Here is a 15,985-nt window from a genome sequence, read left to right as displayed (position 1 = left end):
TACATTGTGAAAGGATTCCCACCATCAAGTTAACACATCTGTCACCTCACACACATGCATCGCTTAACAATGGGGAGACATTCTGAGAAATGTGTCATTAGGCAATTCCATCATTGTGTGAACAGCATAGAGTGTCTTACACAAACCTAGATGGTATAGCCTACTACAAACCTAGGTTGTATAGTACTAATCTTCTGGAACCATCATTCTATATGCAGTCCATTGTTGGCCAAAATGTTGTTGCGCGGCACATGACTATATTTACCTTTTTTTTGGTGAGAACATGTAAATTCTACTCTTTTAGCAAATTTTATTTATACAATATTATGCAATATTATCTACTATACATATATATCTTATAACTGAAAGTTTGTGTTCTTTTACCAGCCTCTCCCTATTTCCCCCTCCACCCAGCCCTTGGCAATCATCATTCTACTCTCTGTTTCTGTGAGTTGGACTTTTTCTTTTTAGATTCCACATACAAGTGGTGTGTAAATAATGCTGCAATGAACATTGGACTGCAGATATCTCTTCCAGATAGTGATTTCATTTCCTTTGGATGTATATCGAGAAGTGGGATTGCTGGATCACATGGTGGTTCTATATTTAATTTCTTGAGGAACCTCCATACTGATTTCCATAGTGGCTGTACCAGTTTACATTCCCACCAACAGGTCCCCTTTTCTCCACATCCTTCCCAGCATTTGTTATCTCTTGTCTTTTTGATGGTAACCATCCTAACAGGTGTGAAGTGATATGTCATTGTGGTTTTGATTTACGTTTCCCTGATGATTAGTGGATGTAGAGCACTTTTTCATGTACCTATTGGCCATTTGTATGTCTTCTTTCAAAAAATGTTTATTCAGGTCCTTTGCCCATTTTTTGATTGTGTTATTTGGTTTTTTGCTGTTGAGTATGGGTTCCTTATTTATTTTGGATACTAACCTCTTATTGGATATGTGGGTTGCAAGTATTTTCTCCCATTCCATAGGTTGCCTTTTCATTTTGTTGAGGGTTTCCTTTGCTGTGCAGAGCTTTTAAGTTTGATGTAGTCCCGCTTGTTTATTTTTGCTTTTGTTGCCTTTGCTTTTGGTGTCAAATCCAAAAAATCATTGCCAAGAACAATGTCAAGAAGCTTCTCCCTATGTTTTCTTCTAGGAGATTTACAGTTTCATACCTTGCCTTCAAGTGTAATACATTTTGATTTGATTTTTGTGTGTGGTATAAGACAGGAGTCCAGTTTCATTCTTTTGCATGTGCATATCAAGGTTTCCCAACACCATTTATTTAAGAGACTATCCTGTCGCCCATTGTATACTCTTGGCCATTTGGTCGAAAATTAGTTGACCATATATGCATGGGTTTATTTCTGGGCTCCCTATTCTGTTCTGTTGTTCTATGTGTCTGTTTTTATGCCAATCTACACTGTTTTGATTACTATGGCTTTGTAATATAGCTTAAAATCAGGAAGTGTGATGCCTCCAGCTTTGTTGTTCTTTCTCAAGATTGCTTTAGCTATTTAGGGTCTTTTGTGGTTCCATACAAATTTTAGGATTGTTTGTTCTATTTCTGTGAAAAATGCCATTGGAGTTTTGATAGGGATTGCTTTGAATCTGTATATCTCTTTGGGTAGTATGGACATTTTAACTATTAATTCTTCCAATCCATGAACATGGAATATCTTTCCATTATTTGTGCCTTCTTCAATTTCTTTCATCAGTGTTTCTTAGTTTCAGTGTACAGATCTTCCACCTCCTTGGTTATATTCTCCTAAGTATTTTATTCTTTGGATGCTATCATAAATGGGATTGTTTTCTTAATTTCTCTTTCCAGCTTTTCATTGTTCGTGTATGGGAATGCAACTTATTTTTATATATTGATTTTGTATCCTGCAACTTTACTGATTTTATTTATTAGCTCTAGCAGTTTTTGGTGGAATTATTAGGGTTTTTCTATATATAATATCATGTCATCTGAAAACAGAGACAATTTTTCTTCTTCCTTTCTGATTTGGGTGGCTTTTGCTTCTTTTTCTTGCCTAATTGCTCCGGCTAGGACTTTCAATACTATGTTCAATAAAAGTTGTGAGAGTGGCCATCCTTGTCTTATTCCTGATCTTAGAGGAAAAGCTTTCAGCCTTTCACCATTTAATATGATGTTATCTGTGGGTTTGTCATATATGGCTTTTATTATGTTGAGGTACATTCCTTCTATACTCACTTTGTTGAGAGTATTTATCATGAATTAATGCTGAATTTTGTCAAATGCTTTCTGTATCTACTGAGATGATCTTATGATTTTTATCCTTCATTTTGTTATTGTGGTGTATTACATTTATTGATTCGTGTATGTTGAACCGTCCTTGCAAATGAGTAAATCTCATTTGATCATTGTATACGATCCTTTTAATGTGCTGTTGACTTGGTTTACTAATAGTTTGTTGAGGATTTTTGCATGTATGTTCATCAGGGATTTGGGCCTGTGATTTTCTTTTCTTGTAGTGTCCTTCTCTGGCTTTGGTATCAGGGTAATTCTGGCCTCATAAAATGAGTGTGGAAGTGTTCTCTCCTCTTCTATTTTGGAAGAGTTTGAGAAAGATTGGCATTAATTCTTCCTTAAATGTTTCATAGACTTCATCAATGAAGCCATCTAGTCCTGGACTTTTCTTTGTTGGGAGATTTTTGATTACTGATTCAACCTCCTTACTAGTAATTGGTCTGTTCAGATTTTCTGTTTCTTCATGATTCAGTCTTCATAGGTTGTATGTTTCTAGAAATTTATCCATTTCTTCTAGGTTATCTAATTTGTTGGTATATAATTGCCCATAGTAGTTTCTCATGATCCTTAGTATTTTTGTGTTATCAGTTGTAACGTCTCCTCTTTCATTTATGACTTGATAATTTGAGACTTCTCTCCTTTTTCTTATTCTGGCTAAAGGTTAGTCAATTTTGTTTATCTTTTTAAAAAAACAGATCTTAATTTCATTGATCTTTTCTATTGTCTTTTTAGTTTATTTCATTTATTTCTGCTCTGATCTTTATTTCCTTCCTGCTACTAACTTTGGGCTTAGTTTGTATTTTTTCTTCTAATCCTTGGTGTGTAAATTTAGGTTGTTTGAGACTTTTCTTTTTTCTTAATGTAGGCATTTATTGCTATAAAATTCTCTTTTAGAACTGCTTTTGCTGCATCCCATAAGTTTTGGTATGTTGTATGTCCATTTTCATTTGTCTCAAGATATTTTTTTATTTCCCTTTTGATTTCTTCTTTGACCCATTTGTTGCTCAGGAGCATGTTGTTTAATCTCCACATATTTGTGAATTTTTCAGTTTTCTTCTTGTAGTTGATTTCTGCTTTCATACCATTGTGGTCAGAAAAGATGCTTGATATGATTTCAATCTTCTTAAATTTATTAAGACTTGTTTTGTGGCCTAATATATGATTTATCCTGGAGAATGTTCCATGAGCACTTGAGAAGAATGTGTATTCTGCTGCCTTTGGATGGAATGTTCTCTATCTGTCTGTTAGATCTAATTGGTCTAGTACGTAATTTAAGTCTATTCTTTCCTTATTGATTTTCTGTCTGGATGATCAAACCATCGTTGAAAGTGAGGTTTTGAAATTCCCTACTGTTATTGTATTGCTATCTATTTCTCCTTTCAGATCTGTTAATATTTGCTTTATATATTTAGGTGCTCTGATGTTGGGTGCAAAAATATTTACAACTGTTATAATCTCTTGATGAATTGACTCTTTTATCATTGTATAATGACCTTCTTTATCTCTTGTTACAGTTTCTGGCTTAAAGTCTGTTTTGTGTGATACAAATATAGCTACCTTTCCTTCCTTTTGGTTTCCATTTCCATGGAATATCTTTTTCCATCCCTTCATTATCAGTCTGTCTATCCTTAAAATTGAAGTGAGTCTCTTGTAGGCAGCACATAATTGGGTCTGGTTTTTTAATCCATTCAGCCACTCTGGGTCTTTTGATTGGAGAATTTAGTCCATTTACATTTAAAGTAATTATTGATAGGTATGGACTTACTATTGCAATTTTGTTTATTTTTTTCTGGCTACTTTGTAATTCCTTTATTCCTTTCTTCTTTCCTTACTCTCTTCCTTTGGGATTTGATGATTTTCTGTAGTAGTATGTTTTGATTCCTTTCTCTTTATTTTTTGTGTATCTACTATAGGTTTTTGCTTTGTTTTTGCCATAAGGCTTACATAAAACATCTTATAGTTAGAACAGTCTTTTTAAGCTGATCAACTTAACTTTGAATGCTCAACATTTTTACACTCCTCCCCATATTTTATGTATTTCATGTCAAGAATTTACATTTTTTAATATTGTGTATCCATTAACAAGTTATTATAGTTATAGTTATTTTTAACATTTTTATCTTTTAATCTTTATGCTAGAGTTATAAGTGATTTATCCACCACCATTACAATATTAGAATATTCAGAATTTAACCCTATATTTATCTTTACCAGTGAGTTTTATACTTTCATATATTTTTATGTTAGATCCTTTCTTCCACTTGAACCCCTGCTGTTGAACTCCTTTATTGAATTTTCCAGTTCAGTTATTGTATTCTTCAGCTCTATGATTTCTATTTGGTACTTTTTTAATATTTTCTATCTCTTTGTGAAATTCTCACTTTGTGCGTTGCTCTCCTGACCAGTGAGCATCTTTATGACCATTATGACCATTTGAACTCTCTATTGAATAAATCACTTATCTCCATTTCATTAAGGTCAGTTTCTGGATATTTATCTTATTCCTTGGTTTGGAACATTTTCCCTTGTTTCTTCACTTTCCTTGACTCTCTGTGTTGTTTTCTGCTCACTAGATAAACTAGACGCCTCTCCCAATCTTGACAGACTAGTCTCATGTAGGAGATGAACCTCATCAATCAGCCGGGCCCAAGCTCCTGGTTGCCTCTCAAACCTTTGTAATTGTCCAAGCTACTGTCCTTGTTGTTAGTGGCTCCCAGTAATTGAGGGTGTACCAAGACTCGTCAGCATCCCAAAGAGGAGGATCACAGCCAGCACCTAGATGCAGGCTGATTAGAAGCAGGACCGTGAGACAGCAACTAGGAAAGTATGCAGTCAAACCCTTTCCAGGGAGAGAGTGGGAGATGGGCGTTTTTGTCTGTTTCCTCTGTGCTGAGGCTGGGTGTGTGCCACAGGGGTTACTACTGTGCCTGATTAAAAACTGCTTCTTTGTTTGCTATAGTCCTGTGGGACTCATGAAGGCTAGCCCCACTGGCTTTCAGAGCTAGGTGATTTGGGTGCCTATCCCTCAGGTGGCATCCTTAAAAGTCAGGGTGCTAAATGTGTGGTACAAGCCCTTCACTCTTCAGGGAAAAGCTGGGAGTTGGGGGTCCCCTCCTGATCATATAGTGCTGTGCCAGGGGTAGGGTTTATGGCAAGAGTGTGTCTCAGCCTTTCCTACCCATTTTGATGGGGGTATTTTCTCAGTCAATGTGTAGCAACCCCTCAGCTAGTTTCTGGATTTCTCTCAGAGGGAATTGATCCATGTGTAGCTGTACATTCATTGCATTCGTGGGAAGAGGGCAATTCAGGAGCCTCCTATGCTGCCATCTTGGTCTGGAGTCTCTTCTACAGTTCTTTATATATCTAGAATATAAGACCTTTATCAGATACATGATTTGCAAATATTTTCTCCCATTTTGTCGGTTGCCTTTCACTTTTTTAATTTACAGTACTTTCTCCTTTATTTCATTTATCACCTAAAATGAAATTAGACTGTCACATTTTAAGCTCCATTTTAGTCCTGTGTTAAATTTTTTTCTTTTTTTTTAGGTGTCATTTTTTATAGCCTTATTGAGATATAATTGATATGCAAAGCTGCACATGTTTAATGTATACAAGGATGAGTTTGGATCCGTTCCCTTTCTTGTTGGTGTCCTTTTAAGCACAAAAGGATTTTGTTGTTGTTGTGTTTGTTTGTTTGTTTTGGTGAGGAAGATTAGCCCTGAGCTAACATCTGTTGCCAATCCTCCTGTTTTTGCTGAGGAAGATTGGCCCTGGGCTAACATCTGTGCCCATCTTCCTCTACTTTATATGTGGGACGCCTGCCACATATAAAGCACGGCTTAATAAGCGGTGCATAGGTCCGCACCAAGGATCCCAACCTGTGAACCCCGGCTGCGAAGCAGAGCACGCGAACTTAACCACTATGCCACTGGGCCGGCCCTTAAGCACAAAAGCTTTTAATTTTGATGAACTCTAATTTATCTATATTTTCTGTGCTTGCTTATGCTTTTCCTATATATGTAAGAAACCATTGCCTAATCCAAGGTCACAAAGATTTATGCCTATGTTTTCTAAGAGTTTTATAGATTTTAGCTCTTACATTTAGGTCTTTGATTCATTTTTAGTTATTTTTTATGGTGTTAGTTTGGGGTCCAAATTCATGCTTTTGCCTGTGGATATCCAGTTGTCCCAGTACCATTTGTTGAAAAGACTATTCTTTCTTCATTGAATTGTCTTGGCACTCTTGTCAAAGATTAATCATAAGTGTGTGAGCTCGTGTCTGGATCCTCAGTTTTATTCATTGATCTTTATAACTGCCCTTATGGCATCTCCACACAGTCCTGATTACTATAGCTTTGTAGTAAGTTTTCAATTTGGGAAGCATAAGTCCTCCCTTTTGTACTTCTTTTTCAAGACTGTTTTGGCTATTCTGGGCCCTTTTTATTTCTATACGAATTTTAGAATTGAATTGTCAATTTCTGCAAAAGAGACAGCTGGGATTTTGATATGGATCGTGTTGAATCTGTAGATCAAGTTGGGGAACATTGCCACCTGAACAATAATTAGGTCTTCCAATTATGAACACGGGATGTCCTCCTTTTATTTAGGTCTTTAATTTCTTTCAACGATGGTTTCTAGTTTTCAATGTATAAGTCTTGTACTTCCGTGGTTACATTTATTTTTAAGTATTTTATTCTTTTTGATGCTATGATGTAGTTGTATGTAAATATACAAAATGCTTTAGATGCGGTTGAATCCCAGCTCAGCCCCTGACTGCACAGTCTTGGGCAAGCTCCTTCACCTCTCAGCCTCTTAACAAGTTCTCTTCTATAAAATGGAGACAGTAATCTCTACCTCACAGTTTTGAGAGAAGGAGTAAATGAAATAACATGAATACAGTGCCTAGCATAGCACCCGGCACATAGAATTCTTCCTCTCTCTTTGTTCCCTTCATCTCATAAAACCTAAGGCAATAAAGAAGGCATTTTTCTCAGAAGTGTACCTTCATTGAGTCACTGTGGAAAATTTCCCCCAAGCCTTCTGTATATCCAAACATAAGCTGACCTTCAAAGTTGGAAGGGTGTGCTAAAACTCTGTGGCCTCCCAAAGGAGACAGTAGGGAAAATCTGCTCTTACTTGGTGACAAGGCAGATATTTCTGCTGTTTCTCTGCAAAAGAAAAGAAGACATTAATATTTATTGACTGCGACTTTCAGGTTCATAACCTCATTTATTTAGCATAGACCTATAAGGCATGTTTCCATATTTTCCCATGTTTCAAATGAGGAGACGAAGACTCTGAATGGTGAAGTGAGTGGTCGAGGTCACACAATCATTGAATAAACTGCCGGGACCTGAACCTAGACTGTCGGGATCAGGCCCAAATCTTTCACCTTTGCCTTTGCCTATGAGGGCTTCTCAGTCTTAGCATCATCACTCCAAGAGAGGGAAGCACTCCACTGAAACCCCCATCAGGGCTCAGGGAGTCCACTTTTTGTTGGTGGAAGGTCCTGCTTCGTGCCAGGCATCTAGGAGGAAAGCAGAGTCCAGAACAGGGCTTTTCAACCCCGGGTCCTCAATAGGGGCATCAGCAGATCTGTGTAGTAGGATAGAAAATAGACATCTTTATTTTTCCTTTGCTTCTTATTGAGATTTAGCATTTCCTTTAACTTAGAATGTAGATGAAAACCCGTAGAAGTGTTAGCAATACCTGTGACTTCGTCACCAGTAGAAATTGCAGAGATTTTCATATTATATTACAATTGTCACCAACATAATGAAATATTGTTTATATTCCTGACTGCTTCAAGATTATGGTTGTTAACTAGACCTGCTGCTAGATCCTGTTATTTAATGCAGTAATAAAGAATCATTTGTATAACTATATCCTAATTCTTTGTTTAATATTTCAATGACTGTAATTGAGAAAATGGATTTCCTTTTAACTCTTTATATTTTATTATTCTGAGAGGGGTCAGTGTATCACCAAACCATCAAAGTAGTCCACCTCCTGGTCTAAGAGGATAAGTCTGAAGCAAGATCTCAAAGAACCCATTGACCAGAGAGGTGGCCATTATTTTTCCAGTAGAGTGTAGATCAGAGGCTGAACCTGTTTTCTTCCATTCTCTTTCCCCAGCAGAGGTCCGGCCTAGTGGGAGACCCATCAACACTGCCCGAGAACCACTGCTCACCCAAGCCTCAGGTATGTATGGTCCAGATCTTTGACTCGAGAAACTGGTGTTGCTTCCTTCACCTGGTTACCCAGAAACATGCACATGAGTTTCTGAGTACTCAATGGAAGGGCATGAAAACTCTCTATAGCACCAAACAGATTTCCCCACCTACGTCCCAACCCCAGGCAGACTTCAGGAGGAAGTGAGCCTGAAGTAAGCAGAAACCTCATCCAGAAGAGCGAGCAAAGGCCTTCCAGAAACAAGTCCAGAGCTGTGAGGTCTGGAACCATTGATTACCCCTCCTGGCACAGGACCAGCCAGCGTGTGGTCATAAAGATACATAGACGCGGGTCCTACCCAGGGAGCTTCCTGGAAATGGTTACATTTTTGAGACAGGTATTGAGTCTCTCAAAGTGTGATGTCCAGAAATGAACACAGAACTACAGGTGTGCCTGACCAATGCAAAATTATTATAGACTATCATATCCTTTTTTGAACCCTATACTTTTACTTACCACATTAACATGTACATTATATGGAAAAGAAGACTAGATTTGGCATCATAAACTCGGTTCAGGTTCCATTTTGGTCACTGACCAGCTGTGTCCTTGGGCAAATGAGCTTCACTTCTTGAGCTTCAGTTTACCTTTTGGTAAAATGGGGATCATAACATTTACCTTAGAGAATTATTGTAAGGATAAATAACTATTTCGGTAGCTATCACTCAGTAGGTGCTCTTATGTGCCCAACATCATGTGACATACAGTTTGCAACATTAGACCATTTAACCCCTACAATAACTCTGATGAGATAGGTGGGGTGGCCCCCATTTACAGAACTACAGGTGTGGCCTATACAGGTGAGGAAGTTGAGGCTCTTGCAAGTGATCAAACACAACTGATAAGTGACAGCCAAGATTAGAATCCAGAGCATTAGCCCATGTTCCTATCCACCACATGATACTGACGTGTTGGTTTTCTCTCTCTTCTCTTTTTCCCTTTCTCCATCTTTTCAACCTCCTCCCTCCTTTTTTTCTCTTTTCTTCTTTCTCCTTCTCTCTCTTCCTTCTAGTTCCCTCTCTCTCTCTCATTTGTATTTATTTTCTCTTTTTTCCTTACCCACCTCCTCTCTGTTTCCCTCCACCCATCCCCCCTGAGACTCAAGAGGATCACAAGAGGGCCAGAGCACTCCACCACCTCCCCCATGTTAGACGTTGGGGATAACAATCTCAATCAGTGAACTGGGATCAGTCATCAGGTGGCCTCAATTCTACCAGCACACATGAAAGTCTCTCTCACATCTCTTTCTCAATTCCTCTAGTTCCCGGGGATGTTTTTGCCAAGAATTCCCTGTGGAAAGGGGCCTATGAGTATCAGGGGAAGAAGCAGCCAGCCATGCTCAGAGTGACTGGCTTCCAGGTTGTCAACAGCAAGGTCAACGCTACCATGATTGACCACAGCGGCATGGAGGTGCACTTGGCTGGTAAGGAGCAGGCACCTCCTTACCACACACGCCCTTTGCAAGGATGAGGCTACTGTCATTGCATTGTACTGTCATGCAAGGCTTGAACTTGTCTGGTGGCAGGGGGAAGAGGAAGCTCTATTCATCTTTGTTCACGTAATAAAGACACCACAGACTAAAGAGAATAGGTTAGATGACAAACATTAACAAATTGAACATCCAAAGAACTCTTACAAATAAAGAGAAAAGAGACGATATCCCTAAAACTGAACCAAAAATAGGGCGGAAAACTCCCAGAAGCCAAAGTACAGACAGTCAATAAACAAGAGAAAAAATATTTTTCAGCAGTAATCAAAAAAAAGAAGTAAACACAAAGTGTCATTTTCTACTTATCCCATTAAGGTTTTTTTAACTGATAAGCTTTAGTGCTAGTCAAGGTCCAGTAATGCAGTGCTGGTCAAAGTATGAAATAGTACAGTTCTAGAAAACAGCTTGGCAATTTGTGTCAAGATACTTGAAAATAATTGAACCTATTAATTACACTTCTAAGAATTTTTAGCATAAGGAATAGTTATGGAGGGAGTCAAACATTTATGAATAAAGGATGCTCGTATTACAGGGCTATTTGTATTACATAAAAACTGGAGGGCCGGCCCCGTGTCTTAGTGGTTAAGTGCACGTGCTCCGCTGCTGGCGGCCCAGGTTCAGATCCCGGGCGCGCACCGACGCACCGCTCCTCCAGCCATGCTGAGGCTGCGTCCCACATACAGCAATAAGAAGGATGTGCAGCTATGACATACAACTATCTACTGGGGCTTTGGGGGGGAAAAATAAATAAATAAATAAAACTGGAAATAGAAAATCGTCTAAAAATAAAAAATGGATATATTAATTATAGTATATCTGCTGGATAAAATATTAGGCCACTTTTGGAGGAAATATACCCACTATAATGCATTTAAAATATGACTCCAGTTTTTAAAGGAAAAGTTATGTCCATAAGAAAGAAAATTGGAAGTAATTACACCAAAATATTAACAGTTCATACTGTTCATCATACATCTCTGCATTTTCCAAAATGTCCCCAATTTTCAATCTTTCTATAATCAGAAAAACTAAATATCTTAGAAAACAAGTTTTTATTGAATAGATGGGTAGAGGAATGCAGAGTGAGTGAAGGCACACATTAATACACAACCCCACGTACAATCATATCCACTCATTCACGCATGCACACGCAAACACAACTGGACGTTCATATTCACTCATTTGCTCTAAGACGTAGTCATAAAGATATTCACATCCTCCCATGAACATGCCCTCATGCATTCCTGCACCCACTGAATTGGAAGCACACCCATGCATTAACTGACACGTTAATATACACAAAGTCATGCGCACTTTTTTCTCCCACATGCATGTGAAACAGGGTCACAATCACAGGCCAGAATGAGTTGTTTATTAACACACGTGCACGTTCTTGTGTATACTCGCATGCAACCTCCACAAGCTCCCAGGCAACGCTATACTTACCTACTTCCAGTTACCCGCGGAATGTTTGTATCAACAGCTACACATGAAATCCCCCTCAGACACTCACACCATCATACCCACAAATTTGAGTTTCGAACTCTTCCCAGATCTTTCAAGTGTACCCTCTGAACTTTCTTTTCCCAGGAATTTACAGGAAAGAAGATTTCCATCTCCTGCTCCAGGTTTACCAGATTACAGGGCCTGTGGAGATCTTTGTGAATAAGTTCAAAGATGATCACTGGGCTTTAGATGGGCATGTAAGTTCAGCAAAGTCTCACTCAGTCCTTGACCTCCCCGTGCCCTGGCCCCATCCCCAATCCCCAATCACAGGCAGGGAAGAGGAGGAAAGAAGAGGATGGAAACTCCTAGGATCAACAAGGAAACTTGGGAGGGGATTTTCTGTGGGGCCAGGACCGGGAGCAAGCGAGTCCTTATCTGCTAGTGAAGTGGGCATAGGAAAAAAGAAAAAAGGCAGGATCCTTAGAGTCCAGAGAGTCAGCACGTCTGAGTGAGATGGAGGAGGTTCTGATGTTAGTGCAGAAAGCAAGGAATTGGAGGTCAGCCACGTGAGAGTGAATTCAACTAAGGTGAAGGTCATGGTGTGGTGGTGAGTGCTGGGAGAAGGTGGTGCATCCCAGATGACTACCTCGAACATCTACTCACATTTGAGGATGTGGATTGTGCGTGACTTAGCACAGCTTGGGAGACCAAGACATGGGAGAATGCATGACCTTCTTGCATTCCCTTGTGGGAAAGACATATTACATTCTAGGGCATTCTTGAGGTGGAAGCCAGGTCCCCAGTGATGCTTCTCTGCCCATACCTTCCAATTTCACAAGTAGAGGAGTTGAGCATAGCAGCACCTGTTGCATCCTTGGCTTCCTGTCTTGGATTGTTGAAGCTAGAAAAGGAAAGGTGGAAAGAAGGGAGAGGTCATGGCGGCCGGAGACAGCTGAGGAGTCAGGGTGCATCCTCATGGACAAGAGAGCTGGTAGAGGACTGTGGCTTTAGTGACTTTGCTTTATAAACACACAAGGAGAAGTAAGGGGCTTCTGCAGGGGCTGGCACATACAATTGGTTCCTTGGTATCCTCAAGGGTATCCTATGGACCCCTGTGGATATCCAGGACCCAACTGACTTCAGTAGCAGTGGTGCAAAAGCTGTGCAAGACTCCACCATGCGGGAGGGTTGTCAGAGGTGAGAGAGCAAGGGTCAAAGTTGCGAGATGGAGCTAGGAGTGCAGGCCAGGAGCCAGACGAGAATGGAGCCCTGGAGGGCCAGGCACACCTGGAGCAACTGCCCAGGATGACAGCCAACCATCGGGCCCACATCTACAGCCACCAAGGGTGCATTTGGGGGAACAGGTGGGGAAGTCAGCTTAGAGTGCAATAGACCTGGGGTGGAGCGTGAATTGGAAGGTACACCCTCAGCTGAGCAAGTCCACAGGCCACGTGTTTCAGCGTCTGTGTCTGTTACATGAGCATCATGAAGACAAAGTGGCAGAGGGAGCACTGCCCACTGGGAGTCCCCAACTACCCCTACCAAAAAAATGAATAGCTATTGAAACTGTGGTGAGCTCTCCAAAGTATGTTAAATCCTCTAGGTACATTTTAATCATGGTTTAGTTTCTAAAAGTCAGTTTTTCCTCACAGTAATAATAGCTAAGACTTATCTAGGGCCCATTAAGTGTTCTAAGTGCTTTATCTATATTAACTCATTTAATCCTCACAGCCACCCTATGACATAGGTGCTGTTCTTACTCCCTTTTTACAAATGAGAAAGTGAGGCACAGACAGATTAAGTGACTTGACCAGTAGAAAAACTAAAAGTGTCTCCCTGCTTCCTACAAGAGGTCAGTGCCCCTGCCGCACCCCAGCACGTCAGTCATGCTCCACCCTTGCTGGGTGAGATTCAGGCAGAGTCACTGTCTGTTGGGGTGACGGGTGGCTGGGTGACACCAGCGTGTTTGGCAGCATGTACCCGTGAGTGCGTCTCTGGCCTGGCCGGCAGGAGTTCTGGCTCCTTCCAGCATGTCTCCCATCTTCTCTCTGCTCCCACCCTCACAGGTCTCCTCAGAGTCGTCTGGAGGCACCTTCGTCTACCAAGGCTCTGTCAAGGGCCAAGGCTTTGGGCAGTTCGGCTTTCAAAGACTTGGTAACTAGCATGGGTCCCCTGGAAGTGTGAGCTCATGGGCGTACGGGGAAATCTTATATTTTGGGGCGGAGGGTAGGGGATTGGTGAAGTTCAACAGTCTAAGACAGGGGTTCCTAACCTTTTTTGGATCAGGGTCACCTTCGAGATTCTGGTAAAAGCTGTGGAATATCTCCCCAGAAACAAACACATTTATATAAGACTCTCAACCTTTGCCAGACAGTTTCAGGCTCAGCCGTTGAGTTGGGTGCCCCCAGCTTAAGGGACATTGGGTCACAGATACAGCCCCCCACGCGCTGTCTGGCCAGCCCTCTGGCATCATGCAGCCATCCTTGAGCATTCCCACGTGGGTTCTCAGGTTCCTGATGGCGTGTCCTCCCCAGCACAGTCCTGAAAGGTTGGGATTGCTGCCCTAGTTTTGCAGATGAGAAAACTGCGTGTCAAGGAGGCTTCCCTCCCTTGTTCTTCCCGGGCGTCTTTACCCCGCATGCTGCACGTCATCAGCGTCAAGCGTCCTCACTTCAGAGACGGGCCTCGATCCGACCCGGAGCCTCCGGGTGCCAGGGTGCCGAGCCTCAGACTCTAATGGGGGAGGCGCCTGGTTTCTCAGAAGCAGTGGAAGGGAGGCAGGAGGCAGTCATGAGTGCTCCACAGCCAGCTCTGTGTCGCCCGGGGGCTGACACCGCCATCCCCAGGGGCGCCTGCCCGCCCAGGCAATCCGTTGCATTTTCTCACAGCTCTGACTTTCAGAGAGCTTCTCCTGTCTCAAGCGGAAATCTGCTTCCCTGTCATGCCCACTCCACACTGCTCCTCCCCGGGAGTTGTCTTAGCTCCGCCCTGAGAGCTGCAGGGGGCGAGACCACTCTATTCCGTACTGCAGCCCTACAAATACTTAAGACAGTTCCCCGGGGCCCCCAGCCTAAAACACTGGAGAGACCTCAGGACACCAGAGTTCTTGTCCTGGCTTCACAAGTGACTCCCTGTCTCCTGGGGCAGACCCATCCCCTCTCGGGACCTCAGCCCCCTCAGTTACTGGGGCACTTAGCAGGGGCAGCGGTGTCCCCCTGTGTTCCTCTGAGCTCTCCCAGTCTTGGAGGGGAAGGGCAGGAGGAGGAGGGGAGACCCTCCTGAGACAGAAGCTTCAGCACCCGCTCTCGCACTTCCACCAGTGCAGTTCCCCTCCATCTGTTTGCTATTTCCGCTTCCTTGTAAGGTTTCATCTGACAAAAGGCTTCTATGGCCAAAAGAAGTTTCAAAACTTGCAAAGGGCTGCACCCTTTTCAGATTTTTATTCTGCGACATGGTCTCAGGTTTTCCTGCAGATTGGCTTCCCCAGGACTGAACACTGTCCTCTGCATGAGATCTGACCAGCACACACAGGGCCCTTCTCCAGGGGGGTGTCAGAACGTGTCTGGAAGACAGGTGGGGTGGGCTCTGGGCACCAAGGCCTCTCCCAACTGAGCTGGAGACCATCCTGAGCCCCAGCCACACTGCCCAATAGTGTGCGGCGGGGCAGGGTGACCGCTAGGGGCCGTCCCCTCAGACTGTGTCTCTGTGCCCTGAGGTTTATGCTTTGGGACTTTGCAGACCTCAGGTTGCTGGAGTCAGACCCCGAGTCCATCGGCCGCCACTTTGCTTCCAACAGCAGCTCGGTGGCAGCCGCAATCCTGGTGCCTTTCATCGCCCTCATCATCGCAGGCTTTGTGCTCTATCTCTACAAACACAGGTACAGTGAAGGGACGAGGCCCAGGGGCCAGGAGGGCGACGAGGCCCAGGGGCCAGGAGGGCGACAAGGCCCTGTTCCCGACCCCAATCTACCCAGAGCCTTCCTGGCTCAGCAGAGCTGTGACCTTCTGGGAGGAAGACAGAACCTCCCTCTGCCCCCCCTCCCCCTTTAGACCCGAGTCTGTGTCTCTCTCTTTTTATGTCTCGGTCACTCTCTCTGATTCCCAGGAGAAGACCCAAAGTTCCGTTCAATGGCTATGCGGGCCACGAGAACACAAACGTTCGGGCCACGTTCGAGAACCCGATGTATGACCGCAACATCCAGCCCACAGACATCATGGCCACCGAGGCGGAGTTCACAGTCAGCACCGTGTGTACAGCGGTATAGCCACCAGGCCTGGCTGCCACCGCTGCCGCCACTGAGAGCCCCACCTCCGGCAGCCGGTGAGAGGCGGGTGTGGGAGGCGGACAAGTACCTCTACATTCACGCAGAGACACGTCCAGTAAGAGGACTGAGCTCTGAGTACTGCTGTGTGCAGGCACTAAGCTAGGTACTTCCCTCCACCTGGGAGGTGGGTGCTGTGGCTATCCCCTTTACAAATGGGCAAACTGAGGCACAGAAGAAGGGATTAACTTGACCAAGATCACACAACTAATAAGTAG

At 42.7% G+C, this 15,985-nt stretch overlaps 1 protein-coding gene across 2 annotated transcripts in view; it reads left to right on the top strand.

Annotated features, from left to right (window-relative positions):
- Positions 1-15,710, top strand: part of CSMD2 (CUB and Sushi multiple domains 2) — a 606,380-nt gene extending 590,670 nt beyond the window's left edge. The window contains exons 65-70 of one of the 2 annotated variants that reach the window (XM_058553610.1): positions 8,419-8,481; positions 9,773-9,934; positions 11,591-11,703; positions 13,513-13,600; positions 15,185-15,323; positions 15,551-15,710. In XM_058553610.1, coding sequence (XP_058409593.1) covers positions 8,419-8,481; positions 9,773-9,934; positions 11,591-11,703; positions 13,513-13,600; positions 15,185-15,323; positions 15,551-15,710 — 725 coding nt within the window. Of the gene's footprint in view, positions 1-8,415; positions 8,482-9,772; positions 9,935-11,590; positions 11,704-13,512; positions 13,601-15,184; positions 15,324-15,550 lie in introns of both variants that reach the window. The other variant, XM_058553609.1, reaches the window with a different exon arrangement.
- The last annotated feature ends 275 nt before the right edge of the window (positions 15,711-15,985 follow it).

Source organism: Diceros bicornis, chromosome 13 (genome assembly GCF_020826845.1).
Source record: "Diceros bicornis minor isolate mBicDic1 chromosome 13, mDicBic1.mat.cur, whole genome shotgun sequence".
Lineage (NCBI taxonomy): Eukaryota > Metazoa > Chordata > Mammalia > Perissodactyla > Rhinocerotidae > Diceros > Diceros bicornis.
This window is presented reverse-complemented; position numbering and strand designations above follow the sequence as displayed.